This window comes from Tenrec ecaudatus, chromosome 1, assembly GCF_050624435.1.
Source record: "Tenrec ecaudatus isolate mTenEca1 chromosome 1, mTenEca1.hap1, whole genome shotgun sequence".
Classification (NCBI taxonomy): domain Eukaryota; kingdom Metazoa; phylum Chordata; class Mammalia; order Afrosoricida; family Tenrecidae; genus Tenrec; species Tenrec ecaudatus.
This window is the reverse complement of record NC_134530.1, coordinates 88,955,337-88,982,246: the sequence shown is the minus strand read 5'-3', so window position 1 is coordinate 88,982,246 and position 26,910 is coordinate 88,955,337. Positions and strand designations below refer to the sequence as shown.

Genomic DNA, 26,910 nt, shown 5'->3' with positions numbered 1-26,910 from the left:
CTGGCCAACTGACTTATTTTCTAACTTATTCATCAGGGTCAGATTTATAGCTTTCATTTCCATTCTTTCACAATTTCTCCCCTAAGGAAGAAACACTCTGCTCCTTTTAATAGTTTACTCCTAAATAGATTATAATGACATTTAAATTAATTCAAAATATACTCCATCCTATAATTCTTCCCTCTACTGAAAGGTATCCCTTAAATAACATTTAAAATATAAACAGACTTGTAATAAAATATGGGATAGTGCAATAAAACAGAAATACTGTTCTATCCCCTGCTCCTATTTTATTGATGAGGAAACTGAGCTCAGAAAGCTCGGATAACCAGTTAAGCACAATAGAACTGAAGCTTCGTGTAAGGTCCTGAGAACTGTTAAGGAGATGGGGTTACAACTCCAACGCTTCAGAACAAGGTCTCTTTTTAGGTGTCTGTCTTCCGCACATTATCAGGACAGACCACCCTGTTTGCTTCTTCTTCAATACGAGGCAGAACAGAATGTGCATTATAAATGCTTGTTGTTAAATGATTCAAAGTTCAAGACTTTAAGTCTCAAATACAGTTGGGTGGGCTTCAGAGAGCACGAAAGAGGGATGTACAGTCAAGTGACCCCACGGCTTCTACTTGAAAGGATCATAGTTGAAAATAGACAAGAAAGACCTGGAATGACCAATGTTCATGGGACTGTGTAAGACTTCCAAACTGGATTTTAAATGGAAAACAATAGAATTATCCCTCTCCTTGTGGGTCAAATGAGGACACAGGTAAGTGTTTCTCTCTAAAAAGATATAGAAAATCTGCAATTCTGTCTCTATCTAAGCCCAGGTTATCCAGCAGTGAGACAAAGGGGAATGACGTCTCTAGCTACAGACTAAAAGGTCCCAAACGTTATGGGGAAGAACCACTAGTTGGTTTAACACTTCCACGTCATTGCAAAAAAAGGGGTCTGGCACTAGACTACAAGCCAGGAAAACCCAGATTCCAATCGATGCCACCACTTACTAGCAACACATCTATGGATACCTTCATTCTTCACAATGACAAGACTGGAACACCAGCTGAATTGGGGTGTGTGAGCAAGTTTTCATTCAACCAATACTTATTGAGTATCGACTAGGTGCCAGTCACCTTCTTTCACTTCCTCTTAGGTCGTCCTCAAGTACAGAGATGGATGAGATGGGGCAATCAGAGTTCTGAGAAGCATCTGGTCCACCCTGTCGCCCCACTTCCATACTGTTACCGTTAACCCTCTAGGCCAAGACATAGGCTGCTCCATGTAGATGACAAGCATAATGATAGGTCATACTTATTGAGCACTGAGCACATGCCACTGACCGAGCTAGGGTATGTCATACATTGCACCTGTTGATGTACACCGCAGACCTGTGTGTTAGGCATGAGCGGCATCCTCATCTTACAGTTGAGAAGTGAGCGAGGTAGAGACAGGCAGAATTATTTGCTGACCCAGAACTTAACCGGACCTAATTTGCTCCAGCCTTCTTGTTCTTAACCAACGGGAAAACCACAAGGGAAATTTTAGCATCAGCCTTGCCTACCCCCATCTTCTAACAACACGCAGAAGATGATTAGGGGTCAGGCTGAAACAACGCTCCGGACTCATCTATCGTCCCCATTGCTTCTCACGGGTCCCCAGTCTTCTCACGGTTCCACTTCTTCAGGAGCCAAGACATCAGTGCTTCAGATGCAAAGCCCTCCCTCCCCCAGCAGGTGGACTTCCTGGCTCTCATTGGGTTTCCTACTAACATATTCCTCTGTTCTGCTCCCAGGGTTTCTGGAGAAGAGCACAACAGCCAGGTCAGCAGGGCCTCCAGCCATCTCTCTCTTCTCAACAGGGATGCTGCACGTGAGAACCCCGCTTCTCACCAAGTCACTGCTGGCAGCAAACAGGAGGCTATAAGAAAAGCCTGAGCAAGAGCAACCCCGTGTTTTTTATTTATATGTTTCACCATCAGGTGAGAACAAGCCCTGCCTGCTTCTTCTGAACCCAAGGAGGGGGCTGGGAGGGGGTGGGGGGAGAAGCACCAAAGCCGCTCCCCTCACCGGCACAGGTCAGCGCGGTGATCTCGGAGAGGCACGTCCCTTTTTGTTTGGTGTTTCCATATAAACGGAGCAATTGCTAGTCAAACAGAGAACAAGTAGTGCCTTCCAAGGTAAGGATTGGGGCATTAGGTGCTGACTTTGCCAGCCCGGCGCCTGCGGATTTTCAGACTGAGGAGCCAGTGTGCCAAGGTCATCTTGCTCCTTGAAAGGGGCTGACCTGCCCCGCTGTCTGTGCGACACTATGCGCCCCGGAGAGAAAATGCTGTGCTGGTCGGGTGAATGAAAGCTGATTGCGAGACGGAGCTTCCCAGTGGTGGACATAAAGGACAACACTGGGAGTCGCCTGTATAACTGATATCAACAACGGGGAGAGTTGTCTGGCAGCCAATCTGCTGTCACAGCCCAGGAAATCAAAATGCGCTGCCTCTCTGGTCACAGCTGACTGGTCCAACCATGAACACCGGAAGCAAACAAGGCCATCCCATGGGTTTCTCAAAGTAGGCCCTTGGGAAGGAAGACCCTTTCCGGATAGAGGTGCTTAGGAGCCTTGGCAGCCATGTTGAGGAAGCACGTTTGTGGAAGAAGAGGCTGAACCGATCTACAGGGACACTTCTGGAAGCATCAAGCCGCTGCACCTCATTGTTAGGCCTGCCCTTGCTCTAGTTCTGTCGGGAGAACCTGTGATGTTCACTGATTACTGATGTTTGCTTAGTTAAGATCAAGTTGAGGTTCTGTCACTTCGCAACCAACAGATTCTTGATAAAACAGGTGGGCGCACTCTGCACGGACCTGGCTGCTGACATCCTGGCTGTGCGGGAGAACTCAATGTTCACTGTGCTTTGAGCAATATTTGTTGAATGGAGACCAGGAGACAAGTTTGTGTTTAAATTCTGCGAATTACCTGCCAGCCCTAAGAGGCAAGATTTTGTAACTTTTTGTAGTCCTATGTGGTAGTTACATAATCTGGTGTCAATTTGAGAGGATTACAAGTAAAGGGGTGGAGTCTTGCCTGTCAATCAAGATATAACCAATGAGGCCTCTGTGTAGGCGAGCATGGCCTTCTCCTGAGGATTCTGGAAACTCCTGGTTTTCCTCCTGGGAGGTGGGAGACACTTCTCTCTTGACTCATACCTTTGGAGACTCTAGACTGACAAGGCTGACTCCCTGAGGGACACTCTACTGACAAGACACGTGACGCCGTGAGCTGGAGAAGCCATATGTTCCTACCCTGATTCAACCAGACCTCTGGCAACCAGAAAGCCACATGAGAGCCCTGCCAGCGCTGAGATGCTTACACCACCACTGGTTCCAAGTACTTTCTACCCACTGGCCTGTGATCGTCTCACATTCGGTGTCATTGCATGTGTTTCGTGACTCTGAAGAGGACTTCATAGATTGGTATCGGACATAAGGGCTAATCTTGGATTTATGGGCTTGGACTGTCTTGGGATGCTTTCTTAATGTACAATTACCCTTTACATAAAACTCTTTCTTACATACATATAAGTGTCTGTGAATTTGTTTCTCTAGTCTACCCAGGCTAACACATCCTAGACAGGGAGCAAGATTGGTCAGAAAGTGAGCCCTGGGCTCTGGCCTGGCCTTTGATTTCTCTGGAGCCTTTGTGCTACTAATCACAATCCTGAGCCTCTCTTCTCAATTTAGAAACACTGCAATCAACGATAGATTAATTCGACTCAAGGTGAAGTTGAAGAATGAGCCTCCACAGTGGTTGAGTGAAAGCTGTAGACGTCAGAGACGTGGTAAACACTGTGGCCTAAGTGGACGAACAAACATGGCATAGCATAAAAATCTAACACCTAATCATTTGTTCTCCCTCTTGGCCCATTTAAAATGTGTTCTATTTTTAAAAATATTTTCTGCTATCTCTTCAACTGAGGTTTCTCTGCTTTGTTATTGTGTGTGTGCTTTTCCCTGAATTAAGCCCAGAATTGGTACATCTGTAGAGATAGCGACTGGATTAATAGTTTCCTGAGGAACCCTGGTTACGTGTTGGGCTTGGATCTGCAATGTCGCAGTTGAGGGAGGAAGACGGGGCTTTCTAGTCTTGTAAAGTCACAGGGAACCCACAGGGGCAGTTCAGCCCTGTCCTACAGAGTCACTACGAGGTGACATTGAGTTTGTTTTCTTGATTGGGGGTTCTGGCAGGGGATGTGTGTGCAGGGGGAACGGGGAGCTAATAATAAAGGGTACAAGGAAGAAGAAAATGTTCTAAGACGGGTTGTAGAGAGAGGACACAGCTCTTTAACACGTTCGAACGACAGTACTGTAGGATTTGTGAATTAGGTCAACAAAAGTGTAAATTAAACAAACACAAAAACTGCCGTGTCCTACATTTCTGCTGACCCTAAGCTCCTGCCACCCTTGCCTCTCCATGCATATCACTTTCATTGACCGGGAAGTGGGGAAGCGAATGGAAGAAGCTAGGACCTTCTCTTTAGTGACCCCTGTCACAAGGATGTATATTTCAGTGTGAATCTATCTTTGCTACAACCCAGAAAGAAAAAAAGAAAATTTATCCGTGAGGGCAAACCCGACAGTTTCTCAGAAACATGAAACATAAAGAGCAAGGAGCTGTAAACAAGCACCTCCTGTTTGGGTGCACTTGAACTCTACCTGTGACAACTTGCCAACTGCCACCAGAGAGAGGTGTGGGGTGCACCAGACATGCCCTCTCTCCAGGGACTCACGGGGAATATCTAGAACTCTGCTGTTGATGCATTTTATGTGTTGGCCGTGAAACAACAAAATAAAATTTGAACTGTGACATCTCCTCCCACGGTGGAATCATAAATTCAGCAGTTCTTGATGGGGTGTAAACTGGAGGTAACAAGGGCTTTAAGCACATAGTTCAAGACTTTGTTTTAAAAAGAAACAACACAAGATCACATCTGGGAATTACAGCAGGATGTAAGACTAACAAGAAGTCTAAAATCATTAGAAACACATTTTTAAACCTTTTTCTTTTTTAACTTGGATGCAAATACTTTTTAACACTTAGGAATAGAACAGAAAAACGTTGATCAATTGAGCGCCTGGGTAAGAAATCACACGGCATATTATTGCCTTAAAAGTGATTTTTTTCCCAACTGAACTCATCAACTTCTCCCATAAATCTTTGTGTGTATTTGAATTAATGACAATATCAATCTTCCACTTACACCCAGGTTTAAAACCACTCAACGTTCACTAATCTTTCTCTGCCTATTTCCATCTAATCATTTGCAAAGTACTTCTGATTCTTAAAGACAACACATGAAGCAAAAGATATTTTCTCAGGCTGTGTTCCCTGGTAGAACCTGGCACACCCACTATACCACCCGAGGGAGGGATCCAAAAGCCCCTTCCACAGGGACGGGGATTAATGAACACACATGCAACAGTCGTCTCCTGTCTTACAGAGGCATGCCAATCCAACAAACAGGAGTGGCCTGACCCATCTTTTCTCATGCTCTTCCTGTTTCCTTTTGTCTTTCCCTCAGGAAACAGCATCAGCCTGCCCCTGTGACTGTTCAAGAGCCATTCTGGATTCCGTCTGCATCTTCAACTACAACATGCACACAACCCACTCATGAAGTCCATCTCCTGCAGATGCTGAACAGCTGTCCAAACAGTGCTCTTTACCGCCCGATCCCTAGTTTTGGTTGCTTTCAACTTTCCTCTCAGTTAATGTCACAGCTTTCTTAACTTTCTTCAAGGGTTCAACTTTGAACTTTTCTGACAGGGCAGTCAGACAGATCTCCTCAAAGGAAAAATTTCATTTTAAACTCTGGTGAAAAATCATTCTGGAGGGTTCCCTATCTTCTTGGCTGAAAGAGCATCCTCCTGGTCCACTCAACTCTCCACAATTGGGCCTTTCTATTTGTTGCTTCTACCTCCTGCCATTTGTGCCCACAGTGTGACCCAAACTCCAGTACTGGGTCAGGGGCCCAGACACATGCACCTACCAGGGCTGGATGAGGAAACAGGCTGGGAAAAGAGAATAATGGAAAGGTAGGGATGGACGTAAGCTGGAAATACCTAACTGATTAAAGAGGCACTTCAATGTTGGCCCCTTTTCAATAAACAATGGAAAACACGATTTTTATGGAAAAGATCCTGACTTACACAGAGAGGTTAAAAAAATGAAAGAATACTGGACAGACGGAATGAAACACAGCTGTGGGTTGAGTCTAGCTCCTGGCAGTTGGTGGCCTCTGCATTAGACTGTCTACAGGCTACACCTGGACACAAGAGGTGTCCTCTGGTCTTTATCTCCCTAGAGCTTAGGACATCTGAGGGTCTCAGAAAACGGGCCTGGGAAAGGAGAGTTCTGGCACACCAATGGAGAATATTTCCATGGGCAGAATCTGATGTGGATGTATACCAGGGTAGACGTCCGAAGGGGTGGCAATGGTTAACATGCTTAGCTGTGAACTGAGAGCACGGAGGTTTGAGTTGACCCAGAGGTGCCTCAGAAGAAGGGCCAAGTGAGCCAATTTTTAAAACTCTGCACAGCTCTTCTCTGACATAAATGGGGCTACCATGTGTGGGAATGAACCCACTGGCAACTGGTTTAGTCCCGCACGCCAAGGACTGTGTTAACATTTTCACATATCAATTCCTACTTGATCTTCACAAGATGGTAGGCATTCTCCTCCCCTGTTTATTGATAAGACTTGCCGGTTACACACTGGGCTGCTAACTACAAGGTCAGCAGCTCAAAACCACCAGGTGCTCCATGGAAAAAAGGTGAGGCTTTCCACTGCCCTACAGTTATAATCTCACTGAAACCCAGAGCGCATAGCTCTATCCGGTCCTATAGGGTCACTATGGGTAAGAATTAACTCCATGGCAGTGAGGTTGGAGTTTTGTGTTTCTCAAAGAGACCTGGGTGGGATGAGTCACTTGCCCTGAGATAATGAGTGGTGGCGGAGGTGCGCTGCCTGTTCAGACTTCAGACACCATGACTCAGACCTGACAGCCTTTTCATCTCAGCAGGCACGTATTGCCAGCCACTTGGAGTTACCAGTATATTTGCATCAGGTGAGACTGTCTTGGCAGTGGATTAGAAAGTTTTTCTCTGGATCACACAGATCAAGGCAGAGGGTAAAGAGGGCATCTAAAATGTTGGTCTTCTAGAGGGCGAGGGCTTTGACATGGAAAAAAGCACCGTCAGCTGTAGTGTGAATTCCCATATCACACAGCACATTTAAGTTAGTGTTAAGTTAATTCAGAAACAACTCATGCTTCCCGCCTGGCATCTCACTACCCCAGAAATTCTAAAATCACAAAGTGTCTGCAGGGTAATTGCCACCTCAAGTGTCCGGGCTTGTCCGTTTCCTCTGTTTGCCCCAAGGGTCAACAATTATTTCATAATAAAAGACCAACAGCAAAGATAAGAACAAGTGATAGTTTGAACATGTAAACATTTCCAAAAAAATAGATGTGCTGCAATGACAGGTATAATTCAACATCCTGATTGTACTGCTGTTGGCAGTTTTTCAAAGAGAAGGGGAAAGGAGTGCTGGGTACACCTGTTCCAGGTACATGGCAGCCGAGGGACCATGGCTTGCTGGCCTAATTCTGAAAAGGGTCTGCTCCTGTACACCTGGGTGGTTTCACAGATGCCATTTAAACAGCTCTAAAGATACAAAGAGGGAGCCCAGGTGGCACAGTGGTTATGTGTTGGGCTGCTAGCCTCAAGGTCAGCAGTTAGAGACCACCAGCTGCTCCACTGGAGACAGAGAATATGTTCTGCCCCATAAAGAGTTATAGTCATGGAAACCCACGAGGGCAGTTCCAGCCTGTCCTATGGGGTCACCGTGTGACAGAATCTACTTACTGCCAGAGAGTTTGGTTTTGGAAACAAAAAAGTACTGCTTTAAAGGACAGGAAAAAACAGGTAACGCCCCTACTATATGCACTGGTATCACCCAGCACCTCTAAATCCTAGCTTTCACCAGAGTTGAGATTTCCGTCTCTGTGACACTGTTTGAATAGCATTTCTCCCATGAAGATGGAAAGTAATGCAAGAGAGACCATCGATTTACTTCCAATAGCATCTTCTCAGTATCCAGCACACAAAGGAACAGAGTGCTTGCATTTTGAAGGGGTAGAGAAACTGGGTCTTCCATACCAGATGCATATAGCTAAAACGTACAAACTAATTTTAAAAGGGAAAAGACTACACACTGGGAATTTCATGCATAAAATCTCATTGCGGTTCTTTAGCAGAATCACAGAAGTTCTGATCGAATCTCTTTCTTATTCCTCTTGCTTTTATAAAACATGTTTATTGACTCACTCACAGTGACCCTACAGGACACGGTAGAACTGGCCTGTGATTTTCTGAGACTGTAATTCTTTACGGGAATACAAAGCCTCATTTTTTCCCCTAGACACACAATTAACATGTCATAAATTTAGCCAAAGTTAATTCAATGGTTTTAATATATAACAGTGAGTTATGCAATAACCAGACTCATTAACAGCCATTTCTTATTCTCATCCCCAACCCTACCCCCTAACCTTGGGCAATGACTCATCTACTTCCTCTAGCTACAGATACGTCTATTCTGGACTTTCACATACAACGAATCATTGAACATGCAGTTCTTTGCTTTCAAATTTCTTTTGTTCAACATAATGCTTTCAATATTCATTCATATAACATGTAACAGCACCTTATTACTTTTAATAGCTGGATAATATTCTAATGTACAGAATATCCAATTTATATTGATAGCTTCCAACCAAACTCTGGAAAGCTATTATATTAAACATTGAGGTACGAACAATGGTTTGTAATATCAAAAAGTGCTATGTTGTGACGTACATACAAATTTGTCATTGCAACCATCTTATTATGCTAGATTTATGCACGCATCTAAAAGGTTCCTTCATTTTCATAAAAATGAATTTTTTTATTCTAAATTGTTGTTAGGTGCTAATTGAACTGGTTCCTTCCCAAGGTGACCCCATGCACCAGAATAAAACATCTCGCATGCTGAGCCATGCTCACAATTGTTCTTAGGTGTGAGCCCATAGCTGCAGCCACTGGGTCAATCCATCTCATTGACGGCCTTCCTCTTTTTCGCTAGCCATGTTACCAAGCATGATGTCTGTGGGAGTCACCTAATCTGGTGTCAGTTTAAGGATTGAGATTGCAGGGGTGGAGATTAGGCTGTCAATCTGGAAATAGTCAATGACACTTCTGTGTGGGCACGGCCTTCTCCTGAGAATTTCCGGAAATCTGGTACTTCTTCCTTGGAGGCGGAAGACAGCTCGCTCTCTCTCTCTGCTACCTCCTGGGAGACATTGCAGAAGACAAGCCACATGGATGCAACCAGACCTCAGAATCGGAGAAGCCACAGAGAGACCCCTGCCGGGGCTGAGATGCTTACAACGCCACTGGACCCAAAGACTTCCTACCCACTGGCTTGTGATCGTCCTGCATTTGGCTTCATTGCATGTGTTTCTTGAGTCTGGACAGGACTTTATAGATTGGTATCGGACATATTGCTAATATTGGACTTATGGCCTTAGACTGGACTGGGTTAGGATGTTTTCTCAATGTTCAATTCCTCTTGTATATAAACCTCTGTCTTACACACAAATGTGTCCATGGATTTGTTTCTCTAGTCTATCCAGACTGACACAAGGTCCTGCAGGGACGGGCTTCTTCTGACAACATGTCCAAAGTATGTGAGGCGAAGGCTTGCTATCCTTGCCTCTAAGTAGCATTCTGCTGTGCTTTTTTCAGGACAGAATTGTCTGTTCTTTCGGCAGTCCATGGTCATGTCAGTATTCTTCACCGACACCCATAGTCCATATGCATAAATCTTCTTTCGTCTTCCTTATTCAATGTCAAACTTCCACATGCTCTAAATTAGGTGAGGGTTTCATCTTTTAATGCATAGAAAGGCATACTACATAGAAAATAATTAAGAGGAATTACAGATGACTTTGTTTCGCAAATTGTACAGTTCTGAACTCTTTCTTTTCAAAGTTTCTTTCAAAAGACATGAACAGTCCTAGCCAGCTCTCACCTAGATGTCTGAAATAGATTCCAGACACTTCCCCACCCCCAGTCTCTCACAATTGAAATTTAGCCTCACAACCACCAGCTGATCCACTGTCTACAGACAAGTCCCACTTTAAAAGTATTTTAGAGAAATGTAATCCCGGCAGAAGGTATTGTAAACTCCTGGACTATGTATCTGGAGGCACAGCCAATGACAACAGAATAGTGAAGGTAACACTAGGATCCACAGGACCAAAGGTCTGGAAAATGTCAACTCACCTTCAGCAGTAGTTTGAAAGCTCTTTGCCGTGTAATTTCTCATAGGTACCACCTGATATATACATGCATCCATCTAGCTGGCAAGAATCATTGCATGAACCAACTGCTGTGTTTTCAGCAAGAGCCCTGGTACCACAGGGCTGCTAACCTGAGGGTCAGCAGTCTGCACCCACCAGATGAGGAGAGAAAGATGAGAGCGTTTGCCCTTATACAGATGAAGAGTCTCAGAAGCTCTGTCTAGGACAGCTGGGTCAGGTTTGACCCGAAGGCACTGAAACTACAAGATATAATTATAAGATATAGTTACAGCACACAGTCCCTTCATTTTGTGATTATATTGCCCATTGAGACCCCACCCCTACTCGCATCATCTGACCGAGGTGGCCAAGCCTCCTCTGCACATGCAAACCTTGAGTCAGTTCCTTTTACATGTCACCGAAAGGGCCACGGCTTCTAAGAGACCTTCACTAGTCCCTGAAGGAGATGAGGTGCCTTCCCCCCTGAACTCCAAGAACACTTCATTCTTCCTCCTCTCACATGCTGCCCTGGTGCGCTTTTGCAGACGCCAAGTCTATTAACCCCACGGGTGCTCGAGGGTAAGCGGGCTGTTACTGCTGGTTACTCTATGGGGCCAAGAGCGGTGCCTGATGAGACATGCACCCTCCGAGAAAATAAGCCAGAGTGCTACCAGGTGAGAGCTTGCCACCTGTTGGAACATAAACCAAGGATAAACAGTGGCAGGGCCCCTAGTGATTGCACGGTGTTCTTTCTCTGACAAAAGACACCTGGCAACAACTTTAAGGGGGCAGGGAGGAGGAAGGAAGGCACTTACCAATCTTATAGGGGACATCATCCAAAGATGACAAGCAATGATGAAATAGTGATTAGTACTTTATAACCATACATACAAGCTATGTATGAAGTTTTCACCTCCAAAGAAAAGGCAATTTTGTATGATTCCACCTAGTAGATTTCATATTTATGTATTCCCTCCCACTCTCCCTCTCTCTCTCTCTCCACCTTGGTCCCAGCTTTCAAAGAGTTCCCATGTGGGTGTATATATATACATATATATTATTATATATATTTTATTATATATATATTTAATTATATATATACACACATGTTTTATTCGCTGCTTTCACTCCATTGCCTGGAATACAATGGCACTCAGGATTATTGGGTTGAAGAATGAATTGCTTATTGGGTTGAAGAATGAATGTACTAAGAACTTACTGTGTGCCTTACACTGTGTTATGTGAATAACACTGTACCCCATCGCCTCCCCATAAGAATATCCTTCTGATTCCCATTCTTCAGAAAAAGAAACTGAGGCTTGGAAAGGCCAAGAAGCTTGCCTACGACCAAACTTTCAACCACTACTCGATGCTGATAACTATGCTATGTGAATTGTCCAAATTAGGACTACCTTCTTTCTAGCAGAAATTCGGCCGGTGTCTATGAGAGAAAAAAATGGTGGTAGAGGGGAGAGGCAGATCGGGAGAGCAGCCCGTGAGTGTCAGGAAGCTCTACTCTTGGTGAAATGTAGCATGAAACAGTATCTACAAGTTATGCTCAGCCCTTCAGATCCTCAGCTCATCAATTGTCTTTTAACTGGGCAATGTTTATTTGGAAACAAGGTGTTTCCTTGTTGATAGTTTTTGTCTAGGGCTTATAAGAGAGCCATTCCCAGCAACAACAACAAAAAAGGAATGTGCTAACCCATTTTACCATTTCCTTTGAGGAGAATCTTGGTGGTGTAGGGCTACTTGTTCGGTTGTGATATGTGAGGTCAGTAGTTCAAAACCGTCTGCTGGCCCTTGGGACAAAGGCGTGCTTTCTGCTCTCACGAGCAGTGACAGTTTTCAAAACGCACAGGGCGGTTTTACCCTAGCCTACAGGCCTGAGTCACCAGCAACGTGATGGCGGTGAGTTTGTTGGTTTTGTTTTCTGTGAATGAAGCGGGGCTGTGGGAAGGAAGGGTTGGGCAGCATTTTTATAAAATCATATTTCTTCTTCCTTTTAAAAATCATTTTATGGGGAGCTCTTATAGATAACATCCCATAGTTCAGTCACATCAAGCAGTATTGTACAATTGCTACCAGAGTCAGTTCCACAATATTTTATTTCTTCATTAACTCCTTGATATCAGCTCCCTTTGTCCTCTCCCTCCTCCATCCTCCCCAAAGTCCCATGTCTTCATATGTGAGACAAAGACATTCCCCAAACTTATCAGCAGTACCACAGTGTCAAAAAGAACTACTAGACAGAAGTTTTAAATGAGGGCGCTTTAATTTTGAACTTTGCTGATGTTACTTATTTCCACATAACCCAAATGCACAGTTTACCTTTCAGATAGGGGACAGTGTGACCTGGGGCCTGCTTCTCAAGAACAATTGTCATCATCTATTAGTTCCATTCTTTTTCATGGCATGCGTCTCAGGTTCCACAGAGGGGATTCCTAGAGCAGCTCATTAGAATTCCCAGCCTCACGGAAATGTCCTCTCCCCTCAGCCTGAAAAAACTCAGTTCACATGGGACCAAATCAGTCCCAGGATGTAGTTTCTAAAAGTGGAAAAAAGAGAAACCATTTCCCAAACTCTGTCAAGTAAGATGCATGATGTGTGGTCATAAAACCAGGGCGACCCTCTCGGGTGACTAAAGACATTTAAAACAGAGAAAAATGCCAATATTTCTTTCTAGAACTTATAGCCAAATCCTGTAAGTGCAGGCTGTACAAGCTCTACCTCTCCAGGACCTCGATTTAAGCAGGACTGTAGCAAGAGATTGCTTGCACAGATACAGACAGTGTGAAGATGAGGGCAGAACTCTATTTTTAAGAGTAAGTGGGATGATCCAGCAATCCCTTTGCTGGGCATAAGCCCCACAGAAGTAAGGGCCATAGCACGACCAGATGCAGACACGCCCATCAGATAACACAGACACTCCATCTTCATCATAATAACAGAAATAGCCTAAATACCCATGAGAAAAAGAATGGATACAGTCACTTTGGTACATATACATAAGAGAACACTATATACTCAAGCGCACCACCAACAATGAAAAGGCTCACTGCCATTGAGTCAATTCTGACTCGTGGTGACCCTACGGGACAGGGTAGGACTGGCTATGAGGGTTTCTAAGACTATAATTCTTTATGGGAATAAAAGCCTCATCTTGCTTCTGTGAAGCACCTGGTGGCTTTGAATTGCTGATCTTGTGATTAGCAGTCCAACACATACCCACTGCGCTGCCGGGGTCCTATATGCATCGCTAAAGAACAATGATGATTGTGAATGAGGGGGAAAGTGCGGAGTGGAGACCCAAAGCCCATTTGTAGGCCCCTGGACATCCCCTGACAGAAGGGTCTCGGGGAGGAGACGAGCCAGTCAGGGTGCGATGTAGCAACGATGAAACACAACTTCCCTCTGGTTCCTAAATGCTTCCTCCCTCCCCATTATCATGATCCCAATTCTACTTAACAAATCTGGCTAGACCAGAGGATGTACACTGGTACAGATAGGAACTGGAAACACAGGGAATCCAGGACAGATGGTCCCTTCAGGACCGGTGGTATGAGTGGTGATACTGGGAGGGTAGAGGGAGGGTGGGTTGGAAAGGGGGAACCGATTACAAGGATTTACACATGACCTCCCTGGGGGACGGACAACAGAAAAGTGGGTGAAGGGAGACGTTGGAGGGGTAAGATATGACAAAATAATAATTTGTAAATTATCAAGGGTTCATGAGGGAGGGAGAAATATGGAGGGAGGGGAAAAATGATGAGTTGATGCCAGGGGCTTGGGTGGAGAGCAGACGTTTGGAGAATGATGAGGACAATGCATGCACAAATGTGCTTTACACAATGGATGTATGTATGGATTGTGATAAGAGTTATATGAGCCTCTAATAAAATGATTAGGAAAAAAACCACTGATGACACCAGGAAAGCACCTCATGGCATGTATGGACCCGGAGGACAGAGCTCTCAGTGAAGTCAGTCATTCACAAAAGGACACATATTGTATGATACCTTAAGGATAAAAATCAAGACAAAGCCTAAGATCCTAAAGGGAACAGACTTCAGGGGTTACCATGTGGGGAGGCCTGGGAGGGAAGACAAAAGGGCGGACTAGACATCTGAGAGGTTTGACAGGCGCTAACTTCGGTGAGGAAATAAGGGGAAGGCAGTGGGTGGGGGTGTGATGAGTGGTTTGAAGTGCTGAATACGGAGGTGATGGTCTGAGATGGAAATCTCCCACTCTCACAACAAATGGGGAAAATCATATATTTTTAAATCTTTTTATTGGGGCTCATAAGGCTCTTATCACAGTCTGTACATACATCAATTGAGCAAAGCACCCTTATACATTCGTTGCACTTGTCATTCTCATAATTCACCTTCCACTTGGGTTCCTGGAATCAGCTCGGTTTCCCCTTTTTTCCCCATCCCCCTCCCTCCCCGATCCCACCCCTGGTCCCTTGTTAGTTTATAAATAATTATTATATCTTATCTTACACTCCCTGGCGTCTCCCCTCACCCGCCTCCCCATTGCCCATCTCCCAGAGAGGAGGTTACACATAGATCTCCAAGATCGGTTCTCCCTTTCTACACCCTCTTCCCTCCTGGTGTCGCCACTCCCACCGCTGGTGTTGAGGGGTTCGTCTGTCCTAGATTCCCTGTGTTTCCAGAACCTTACTGCACCGCTGTACATCCTCTGGTATAACCAGGTCCGCAAGGTAGAATTGGGGTCATGATAATTGGGAGGGGAGGGAGCGTTCAGGAACTAGAGGAAGGTTGGGAAAATCATATTAAAAACATATTTTTTAAAGAGTAAATGGGTTATTCGGTATATGGGATTGCTCCCCCTATTTCAGGAATCAAGGTTCCTAGAACAACAAACGCAACAGATATGCGTTCTAAGGGACAGAAAGTGGTCCCCAAAAAGTACACCCTCAAGAAAAAGATACATAATTCTCACCAGTCTGGAGCTTGCCCTGTCAGGCAACTGCTTAATGCCCACTTCGAGGCTGCCATCTTCCTCACTACTGGCAGGTTCGGTGCCACTTTGATCCTGTTGAGCATTAAAAGGAAAATGACAACGATGTCATTCTTCAGTCACACTGTCAGCACCCTTACAATCCTTCATCAGAGTGCTTCCAGCCGTCATTCCGATGTTCTTTGTCAGCTATCCAGTCCTTCTGGGCTACAGACAGGCCCTCGTGCGGGGGTCGAACCCCATTCTCAAGTAGACTGCTGACTGCCTTGTGGCAAATGCCAGCCCATCCACTCACCTAACTCGCCTTTTCATTTTCCCATCGAGTGTGGCACGCATGGGCACGTGACCCAATTTGGGCCATTGAGACTCAGAGGTTTGTAGGTAATTTCAGGGAAGGTTCTTCCTTGATTTCACAGGAGAGGTAAAAGAAGTGTCCATACCTCTCATATTAATTGAGTGCATGAAACAAAACAGCCCTGGGTAGCCATTCTAAAGCAGAAGGAAAGCAACTTAGTGAGCATTAAGCCCACACTGCAGGTGACAAAGCAAATACCACGAGATGGAGAAACATGGTTCTTTGATGGTAAAGCTGGACCTCTATACCACGAGATGGAGAAACATGGTTCTTTGATGGTAAAGCTGGACCTCTGAATCGACCAACCCTGGGGTCCAGCTTTACCTTAGCCACGATTAGGGACTAAACTGTGTCCCCTAGGGAGGAAAGTTAAACTCTTAACTCCCATTACCTATGAAAGTCGTCTTGTTTGGAAAGAGGGTCAGGGTCTTTGATGATGTTCTCAGTTAACTCGAATTTGTTCTAGGGTAGGGTGGGTCCTAGTCCCAACTGATTGGTGTCCTTTAACAAGAGAGAGAGACATCCAAATGATCGCCACATCAAGATGAATCTAAATGCCACAGGGGCCTTGAGCTACAAGAAACTAGAAGCCCTGGTGACACAGTGGGTTCGGAGTGATAACTGCTAACTGTAGGGCCTTCAAACCCTGCAGATGAGCCTTAAGAGAGCAAAGATAGGGTGTTCTGCTCCATAAAAGCTGCATAGCCTGAGAAACCCACAGGGGAAATTCTACTCCGTCCTACTGAGTTACTATTGAGTCAGAATTGACTCCCAGAAAGAAAGACAAGAAAATATCTACCTCCAGAGCAGTTGGGTAGAAAGAACATGACCCTGCTGATAACCGGAGTCTGGACTCCTACACCCCAGGAATGTGAGACAATACATTTCTGTTGTTTAAACCCACCCCGATTTTGTGGTATTTGCTAGGACAGCCCTCGGGAGTCATGGGAGTCTACCAGTCCTTGTTGTCCAACCAGCTATTCTGTGACCTCCGGCACAGACATGCTGCACCAAGGCAGAGGACTCCAAAGTGTTTGCGGTAAAGAGTTGTGTTTATTTGGTTTATTTCCGAAACGGATGTATCTACGAAACTGCCTTGCACGAACTAGGAAAACACTCGGCAAATACTATTGGAACCAATGACTCAGTTGAAATCTTGGTTTCTTGCAAGATTTCAACTTTTCAGCAAAATCCTGTCAATAAGAGTAATAGTCTATGAGATAAAACTGATTAATAAACAAACTCAGTCATCGAGTCAATTCCAATTCACAGTGACCCTATAGGACAAATTAGAAGTAACTGGTTCTTTAAGTGTCAGACTGTAACTCCTTTTTTTAAAAACAATAATGTTATTGGGGGCTCGTACAGCTCTTATCACAATCCATACATCCATCCATTGTGTCAAGCACATTTGTACATTTGTTGCATCATCATTCTCAAAACATTTTCTATTTGATCCCTTGGCATCAGCTCATTTTTCCCTTCCCTCCCCTCCCTTCCTCATGAACCCTTGAAAATTTATAAATTATCATTATTTTTTTATGTCTTATACTGACCAATGTCTCCCTTCACCCACTTTTCTGTTGTCCATCCCCCTGGGAGGGGGTTATAGGTAAGTCATTGTGATCGGTTCCCCCTTCCTCCCCACACCTTCCCTTTCCCCTCCTGGTATGGCTACTCTCAATATTGGTCCTGAGGGGTTCATCTCCGCTGGATGCCCTGTGTTTCCAGTTCTTATCTGCATCTGTGTACATGCTCTGGTCTAGCCAGATATGTAAGGTAGAACTGGGGTCACGATAGTGGTGGGGAGGAAGAATTAATGACCTAGAGGAAAGTTGTATGTTTCATTGGTGCCACACTACACCAACTGGCTCGTCTCCTCCCTGTGACCCTTTTGTAAGGGGATGTCCAATTGCCTATAGGTGGGCTTTGGGTCTCCACTCCACACTTCCCCCCATTCACAAGGATATGATTTTTTGTTCTGAGTCTTTGATGCTTGATACCTGATCCTATCGACACTTCGTAATCACACAGGCTGGTGTGCTTCTTCCATGTGGGCTTTGTTGCTTCTCAGCTAGATGGCTGCTTGTTTACCTTCAAGCCGTTAAGACCCCAGATACTATATCTTTTGATAGCCAGGCACCATCAGCTTTCTTCACCACATTTGCTTATGCACCCACCAGACTGTAACTCTTGACAGAAGCAGAAAGGTCTTTTGTCCGCTGAGTGGCTGGCAGTTAAGAACTGTCAACGTTGTAGCTAGAAGACCAATTCATAACCACAACCCCACCAGGGATCCTTTAATCTATCAAGATATATATTATTCCAATTTATGCACCAACCACTAAAGCCAGTGGTGAGGGATTCTACCCATTTCTGTGCTTTGAAATGCATGCAATCAAGATGCTCCGTGGTGACTGGGATGCAGAATTTGGAAGCAATGAGGAAGGTTCAGTAGTTGGAAAATGTGACCTTAATGATAGAAATTAAGCTGGAGATCACATGACCAGTGAATTATGCATCGCAAATACCATACTTAGGTAGATAAAAGAACCAAATTAAAAATACTAACCCATCAAGCAGCTTTGAAGATTAATGCGGTAAAAGGAGTATAAAATGTCAATGAATATAACCACAAAATCAACGAACAATTTTGAGCTTTTTATTGAGGCAGATACTTTATGTTTGCCTTGCCTCATGTAGCCCTATGGTAAGTCTACATGGGGCTGTATTCTTTGATCCAATTTATGGATGAGAAAAATGACGTGCGTTAGGTCACTTGTTAAATAAAGCACTCCTAGTCCTCCAGGAGGGCCTGGGGGCAGAGTGGACTCCACATTGGACTGCTAACTCCAAACCAGCAGTGTGAACTCACCAGCCAGCACTTCCATGGGAAAAAGATAACGTTTTCTGCTCCTGATAAGATTAACAGTCTCCAGAAGGGCCATAGGGAGAAGACGAGCCAGTCAGGGTGAAGTGTAGCAATGATGAAACATACAACTTTCTTCTAGTTCTTAAATGCTTCCACCCCGCCCACCGCCAATATCATGATTCCAATTCTACCTTACAAATCTGGCTAGACTAGAGGATGTACACTGGTACAGATAGGAACTGGAAACACAGGGAATCCAGGATGGATGATCTCTTCAGGACCAGTGCTGAGAGCGGTGATATCGGGAGGGTGGGGTGGAAAGGGGGAACCGATTACAAGGATCTACATATAACCTCCTCCCTGGGGGATGGACAACAGAAAAGTGGGTGAAGGGAGGCATTAGTGTAAGACATGAAAAAATAATAATAATTTATAAATTATCAAGGGTTTATAAAGGAAGGGTGAGCGGGGAAGAAGGGGAAAAAATGAGGAGCTGATACCAAGGGCTCAAATAGAAAGCCATATGTTTTGAGAATGATGATGGCAACTAATGTACAAATGTGTTTGACACAATGGATGTATACATGGATTATGATGAGAGTTGTATAAGCCCCCAATAAAATGATTTTTTAATAAATAAATAAAATACTGATTAAACAAACAAAGAAACAAAAGATTAACATTCTCAGAAACCCAAAGTGACAGTTCTACTCTGTCCCTGAGACATGTCACTGAAATAAATTAACAAAAATCTTTATTTTTACATTTCCGAACATTGTGGGTATAAGTTAAGGGGGTTTAAATTTTTTTTAATCTTCAGCAAGTGAATATTAAAATGGGTATAAAAGTAATTGTTTAGCTGATGCTTCAACATTGAAAATGTAAATATGGTGAGGCAGTCTAATTCCAAATGATTGTAAGCATCCTTTAGTATTTGAATAAAAACTAAAAAAGAATGCCTTCCACCCCTACATCCACATCTCACACGTTGAAACTAGCGGCACCAGTGAAGATTAATTTATAATTCTAAGCCATGTCTCAAATGTGTCCCCTACTCCATAAATCCGTCCCTTCTCCTGCTATGTTAGGTGATGCTGAGCTGGGGTCCAGTCGGTCCAGCCCCCGGCGATCCTCACAAACGCTGCTACGTGCCAGTCCACTGTTTGCAGCAGCTGTGTGGCCCTGACTGAGAGGTGACCTTTCTTTCCTCTCCACTCATCTAACATTTTACACCATTTACCACTTTAAAAAAAACTGCAGTTTGCATTACAATCACATGTAAAGAATTTATCTGTCAGTGAGACGGAAAGATCCTTGAATCCACCATCTCTTCCCCATTCATTTGCTTTGTCTGATTCACTTTTATTTTCATCCTTAGCCTGTTGCCTTCCAGAGGCAATGTTCATTTCGAGTGTACCTGGCTCCCCTTCCAAAAGATGTCTTCTGCTTTTAGTTCACCAGGTCAGTCCACAGAAGAAGGGAAGAAGCGAAAATCTAGGTACACAGGCGGGCCAGGTCAAACAGTAATTGGAGTTAGTGTTTACTTTTCTAAGAGAGCTAACAATTCTGAGAGTGTTCATGCTTAAATGAAGCACAGCAAGGAAGAATGTGGATTCTGTTTGGCAAACAGAATGGCTTATGGGGTAGTCTTGAAAATATCTCCACTCACCAGCAACCAGTCATGATGGGAAGGAACTAGGTCAGCAAGCCTGAGTTCTCAGGCACGATTATACTGCAATGTCTGAGGACCATCTGGCTGATGGACGGAGGCCACGAACTCCCAAGATGATTCAGCTATTCTGGATGACTGGGTGACCTCCACCCCCTCTCACTGGTCTTCAAACCACCTGTCCCCAGGCTGCCTGCTCAGCCAAGGCTGCTCAAGGAGAATGATCTTTTCCCATGAAGACCACAGTCCGTAGATTCCACTGTGAGTTCCATTTTATAGATGAAGGAGAGGAAAGGACGAAGCTCTTAATGATGTGTTTAACACAGCCATTATAAAGAGTGGGAAGAAATGCTATTTAATCCCTACTGAGAAGTCTTTGTAAACCGTCAGGAACTGGATCATTTCCTCTCCTGGCCTGCTCTACAAAAATGATGAGTTATTTAAAACTTTATTTTAAACCACCACCACCCCACCCCTCCCCAACAGCATATCAACCAAGTCGTTGCCATCCAATCAACTCTCACTCATGGTGACCTTGTGCGTGTCAAGAGTAGAACTGTGCTCCAGAGGATTTTCCATGTCTGATACTTTAGAAGCAGTTCACGAGGCCTCTTTCCAGGTGCTTCTGGGTGGGCTCCAACTGCCCGCCTTTTGGAAAAATAGCAGCCGAGCATGTTTGCAACAACCAGAGACTCCTCAAGTTCACTATTTGCACATCATTTCCCTTCAGCGGGCAGTGGGCATCTTGAGAGCAGCACTGGTGGTGTGATTGAGAATGGCCTCTCAATAAAGGTTAAACTAATTGAGGACTTTATGATGGAGTGGAAAAACAGTTATGCTCAGGAGCCGTTCAGTGTTCCCTTCCCTCTTTCCTCATTTACCATGACAGAAGAGTGCACTTGTAGCTACAAATGGTTTCCTTTAATTGATTTAAGATTTCACTGGAAAAACCTAAACAACTGATGTCACTGACATAAAGCTCTTTTTGTTTTTTAACAAACTCCAGATTGGCTACCATTTTATCATCCATGATACCTAAATCCAGTCCTGCTTCAGAAAACCACAGATGAATGATTAGTCTCCTTGCCAGCCTAAATTCATGTGTGTGTATACATATAAAGTCTTTTTATTTATTTATTTCGTACTGAACACCCAAGTTCATGAAATGTGACAAATTGAATTTGTTTCTTCTACCCCAGTCAGAGCATATTTATGAGTCTATTCAAAATTCCAGAAAGGCTGTGCACAATTACAGAGAAAACTAAAATTGTTCTAACTAAACTCCTGGGTAATCAATCTATCTATTTTTTATGAGGCCTAGGCTTTCTCATTTAGTACTGAATAAAGCAGGGCTCCCAAGGGGGGTGAAATAATATTTGTTATATATATGTATATATACACACATATATGGTTCTTGCTTTTATAAAGATACAGCCTGGCTTGGAAAGACCTATAACACATATCAAGTACACTTGAGCCCACATGACATCTTTGGAAATCACTGCAGTGCCATCCGAATTGGACCTCCCACTTCAAGACACTTAGTGTTCCTTTTAGATTAATCTACCTGCACGAGAGCCCGGGTAAGACTGTGTCATTGTTCAAAAAGGGTTCGATAATTCCAAGTGCCTAACTCAGGGTATTCAAACCTTCCAAGATTTAAAATCAAGTCTCTCATTTGACCTCAATTTATTTTTCGAATACATCTCCTATTATTACCCTTAATATACCCTACATTCTTCTTCTCACTTCACACCCTGAAATGTTTGCCCTCTGTACTTTTGCTTCTATTATTCCTACCTCAATTATTTGAACAACCATGTCGATACTTACAAATTCAATATATGTATCAGAAACTAACTATAATGACACTTCTTCCTGAGTGCTTTACTAGGGAATTGTATTCATTTTTCTCTGAACCCCTAAAGCTTTATTTTATCACCAGGGAACCATGTATCTTAGAAATAGACACATATGTCCTCCCCCCCCCCTCACCCTATAAGGCCATTAAATTCTTCAAGGGTAAAATAATACTTGTGATTAACTTTGTATGTTTTTTATCAAGTAGACATCTGGGGGATTTTTTGAAAGTTGGTGAAGTAGGCAGACATGCTACACAGACTTTCTAAAAGAGAGCTAGGAGAAGCTAAAAGAAAGACACAGATGAAAATCCTGGAACCTTGAGCTTCCAAGGGAAGGACACAAGAATAAATGGAACACTTACTAGGCGAAGGAGCTGAACAAAAGTGGTGCAAGGAGCTCAGTGGGTGAATTGTTGCCTAGCTTGACACAGTGCAACCATCTGGAATGTTTACAAGCAGTATTTTATCCAGGCAGCAACCTGGTACCCTGGTGGCTGGTGGAGAGAAAGCTGGATCCTCTAGTTCCTCACATATTCCCAGTGACCAGACATGTGGTCAGCATCCATTCTCACCCAGTCAGCAGTCAATGACATCATGCTCCCGACCACCACCTCTACAGCCTGGAAGTGCCTGACCTTCCCTCGTAGATGGACAGAACACTGGGCCTGCTGCAGGGCTGAATGGGAGTGAATTCTTTCCATAGCCTTACTCTTTCTACAGTCTGACCCTTGGTTGTTCTCTGGCCCTGAAATAATTCCTTCAGAAAACAAGCACCTGACCTCAGTCACCATCTGAGCTTCAGATTACTTCCACGTCAGGTGCCCTGACCACAGACAACATATCAGTCAGCAGGAACTCCTTCTAGATGTGGTGTGGTGTCCCATCCCTTTCGACCTCACCCTATGAGCTCCTTAGCTGTAGAGGGTGCTGACCCCGAACAGGTACCCTGCCAGTTGTCTCTCTTGTTTATCTGAGGCTTTGTTGTGCTTTCTTTTTTTGGCTCTTTTTAATCCATTCTTTCTGTTTCTTGTTCCTTCTGTGTCTTTTATACATTATCCATTCACTAGTTTCCTTTCCCTTATTTTTCTTTGCAATTTCTCCCTAGTTTTGTTTAATGCCTCACAGACAATAGACAATTTCAGTTCACCAAAAAACAATATTGAGTGGTTTGAACACATGAACAATATTCAGAGCAAGAAGACATTTCTCAGAAAAGATTTTGGAACTATCTGATTAGGAATTTGAAGGAATTGTATTTAGCCAGTTTAAGAGAAAAGATTAAGAAAACTGTGGACAATACCAAGAAAAACAGAAGAAGCTTTAGAAGAATTCAGGAACATGCATTAAGAATAAGTTAACAAGTTAAATAAAATAGAAAAAATATAAAAACAGCGAACAGAAGTTCATAAGATTAGTAATGAAATTTTAGAAATTTATAATGTACTGAAAAAGCAAAGAAGCAGAATTGAAGCAATGGAAGGATGATTTCGTGAGCTAGAAGAGAGAGCTCTCAATAATAGTGTGGTAGAGGAACAACTGAAGAAAAAAAAACTAAATCAGAAAACCGCAAACAAATTCTAATAATTATATGGGACACTTTCAAGGGGCATAACTTATATGTGATTGAAATTCCAGAGCAGGAAATCTGAACAAAAGGCACAAAGCAATGCATCAAAGAGTTGTTTACGTTTACCTGATACCATGAAAGACAAGAAGGTACACATTGAAGAAATGGATACAACCCCACACAAGAGAGATCCCAAAAGAAAATCACCCCAACATACAATATGCAAACTTTCTAAAATGAAAGACAGGAGAGAATTCTGAGAGCAGCTTGGGAAAACACAGAAAGTTACCTACAAAGTGAACCAGTAAGAGTAAGCTCTGACTTTTCCAGCAGAAACCACGTAAACAAGAAAGTAATAGGATGACATGTAAAACTCTGACCAAAAAAATCACGAGCCAAGAATCACCTATACAGAAAAAAGGTTCCTTAATTATGACAGTGAAATTATCATATTTCCACATGCATTAGGCTGGGTGTTTTGGAGAAACAAAACCAGAACACTAATATATGCATAAGAAAATAATTTATATCAAGAACGCAGTGCACATAGCCACGAAACAGGAAGCCCAGTTCAACTCAAGTCCATGGATCAGATGGTAGCTGGCGGCCCTTCCTGACTCATGCAGCTGATGGAACGATGAACCAGCAAGCAGGAAAACCACAGGTCGATGGAGGTAGAGTTGAAGGGATCAAAGGTCGACAGGCAACCTTGCTGACAGCTTCCAAGGTTAGCAGGCAACATGGTGGCCGCCCTCCCAAGAAGCCAGACGCAGGATCTAGGCGAGCAGGAAGAAGAAAGGGGTTCTTTGCAATGTCTCTTTATAGATACCAAGTTGGCCACACCCCCAGGAGACGCCTCCCTCACATCAGAGTAAGACGTTATCAACTTGACACAAAAATTAAGCATCACATAACATAAACAAAAACTGAAGGAATTTGTAAAAACCAGATCAAACGAAGAATAATTACTCAGAGGAGTCCTTTGGCCAAAGAACCAACATCTGTAGACAACAAGCTGGTATTTACACACATGATAGTGGGACACCTAAGAGATGGTCCTTTATTACGCTTCAGGTCTGAATCTCAGGTTAGAATGATTATAAATTATTGAAGGTCAAAAGGGCAGCATTTACCCAAGGACACAGAGGTTTTGGAAGGAAGGACTGGAAACAGTAACCACAGGAGGAAGAAAGGCAAGTGATGGTACCCTGATAGGGCTGCAGCGGATGAACTGAAATAAAATGTAAATGACTTGTTGAATGGAAAATGGACCACCTGCTCTATAAACCATCACCTGATTCACAATAAAAACTTTAAATCAACCAAATCCATAAGAATTAAGCATATAAATTACAAAGAAGCATTATGGGCACAACAGAGAAACTACAGGTGGTTTGGTTCCTGTAGTTCAGTTACTCAACAATTATTAAGCAAGGACTAAGCATTGGGTAATGCCAGAGTCAGTGGCAAAGAGGTAATAAACTTGTCCTTTCGAAGCAAGGAAGGCGAGTGAAATAGTTAAGGTTTATTGTGCCAACCTGGCCACTAAACACATGTGGGATTAACTGAAGGGTGGAGAGATAAATGGCTCAGTGAGCCTCACCTTTCTAGTTCTCGGGTCTCTTGCTTTCTGATGTTCGGACCAGGATGCAGCTGCCTTAGTCAGTTCCCAGCTTCAGCTTGCAAGGCTCACTGCCTGTGAGGCATCCCTAAGGAGAAGCCACATGGACCTACCCTGATGTAGCCCTGGGTGCTGAAGCAGCCGTGTGGAGAGTCCTGCCAGCGCTGAGATGCTTGCACACTTACTGATTCAGCTTTCCTCCTGCAGTTGGTATTATTGCGTGTGTTTTGTGAGATGGAGGAGGACTCTGTGGATCGGTGTTGGACATATGGGCTAATGTTGGACTCATGGGCTTGGACAGCACTGGGTTGGGATGCTTTCTTAATGTGCACTTACCCTTTAGATAAACTCTCTCTTGAACATATGGGCCTCTGTGGATTTGTTTCCCAAGTTTACCCAGACTAACACAGTGAGACTTAGGTTTCATTGGAGGTACTTAGGCTGTATCATCAGGAGAGATCAATCTTTGGAAAAGGACATCTTGGTAAAACAGAATAGCAGTGAAAAAGAGGCAGGCCCTCAATGAGATGGACTGACACAGTGGCTTCAACAATGGACTCAAATCTAACAATTGGATAGTGGTCATTACCCAGTAGGTAGCAGAACATGCATACAATCTAGGGTGGTGATCTCCATTTAAAGGTCTGAATCACCAAGATAATGAAGGAAGTCTGCATAACCTCAGAGGCCTAGCTTGAAAAAACAAAACTCTACCATCATTTCTGATTTACAGCAACCCTATGTGACAGAGTACAGTCAACCCCAACACTATATAATCTTTCTCTCCTATTTTGGCTGATGGATTAGAACTGAGTATCTTTTGTTAGCAGCTGAGCACAGAACCCTTGCACCACCAGGGTACCACTGGTGACAAAAGGGTACCACTGAGAAATTAGTCCCATTTTAATCCTTCTCATAGGCTCAGCTGACATCACAAAAGGACAAAGTCATTTTTATTTTATGAATGATAAATATTTAACTATGAAGGGAGTAAACATTACTAAAGTGAATGATGTAAAATAGAATCGGTCACAATAATATCTTCTATTTGAGCACTATTACAATTCAGATGCTATGCATATAATTCTATATACTTATTTTATACATTCTGAATCATAGAGAACGATTTGGAAGATCATTTCAGAAAGTAATCTTTCAAAGAAAGATTATAAACAGATTATATAACCAGATATATGTGGAGTGTCCAAAGAATGTTTATGTATTAATGAAGAAGATATATGGCTGTGGAGGTAAATACAACACCTTAATTCAAGCCTAAGAAGCAAAGATTTTATCTGATAGCCAAGTGGGAAGGTTTTTTTGAGCAAGAGGAGATATATGTGTGTGTGTGTGTGTGTGTGTGTGTGTTTGTGTGTGTATATATAAACTGGTCAGGGAAAAAACCAAACCGGCAATCGTTGCCTACAACTGTGGTAAAATGGAAGATCTTGGAGGCTGGTAGCTTCGATGGAAGGGCCATAATAATATAAGTTCTTATAAAAATGTAAGACCATTATTATTTAGATTTTAAAATAAAGATATCTAAAAAGTCTAAGAATCTATTACAATTTTCCAGGAATAATGCGGAACATT

The 26,910-nt window shown here is 43.4% G+C and overlaps 1 protein-coding gene across 3 annotated transcripts in view; it reads right to left on the bottom strand.

Moving 5' to 3' along the window:
• Positions 1 to 26,910, bottom strand: part of PATJ (PATJ crumbs cell polarity complex component) — a 398,931-nt gene that overhangs the window by 96,381 nt on the left and 275,640 nt on the right. For 2 of the 3 annotated variants that reach the window (XM_075557001.1, XM_075557016.1), the window contains exon 31: positions 15,354 to 15,446. The exons of the other annotated variant lie outside the window; for it this stretch is intronic. In XM_075557001.1, the coding sequence (XP_075413116.1) occupies positions 15,354 to 15,446 (93 nt within the window). The remainder of the gene's footprint in view (positions 1 to 15,353; positions 15,447 to 26,910) is intronic. 3 annotated transcript variants of the gene reach the window in all.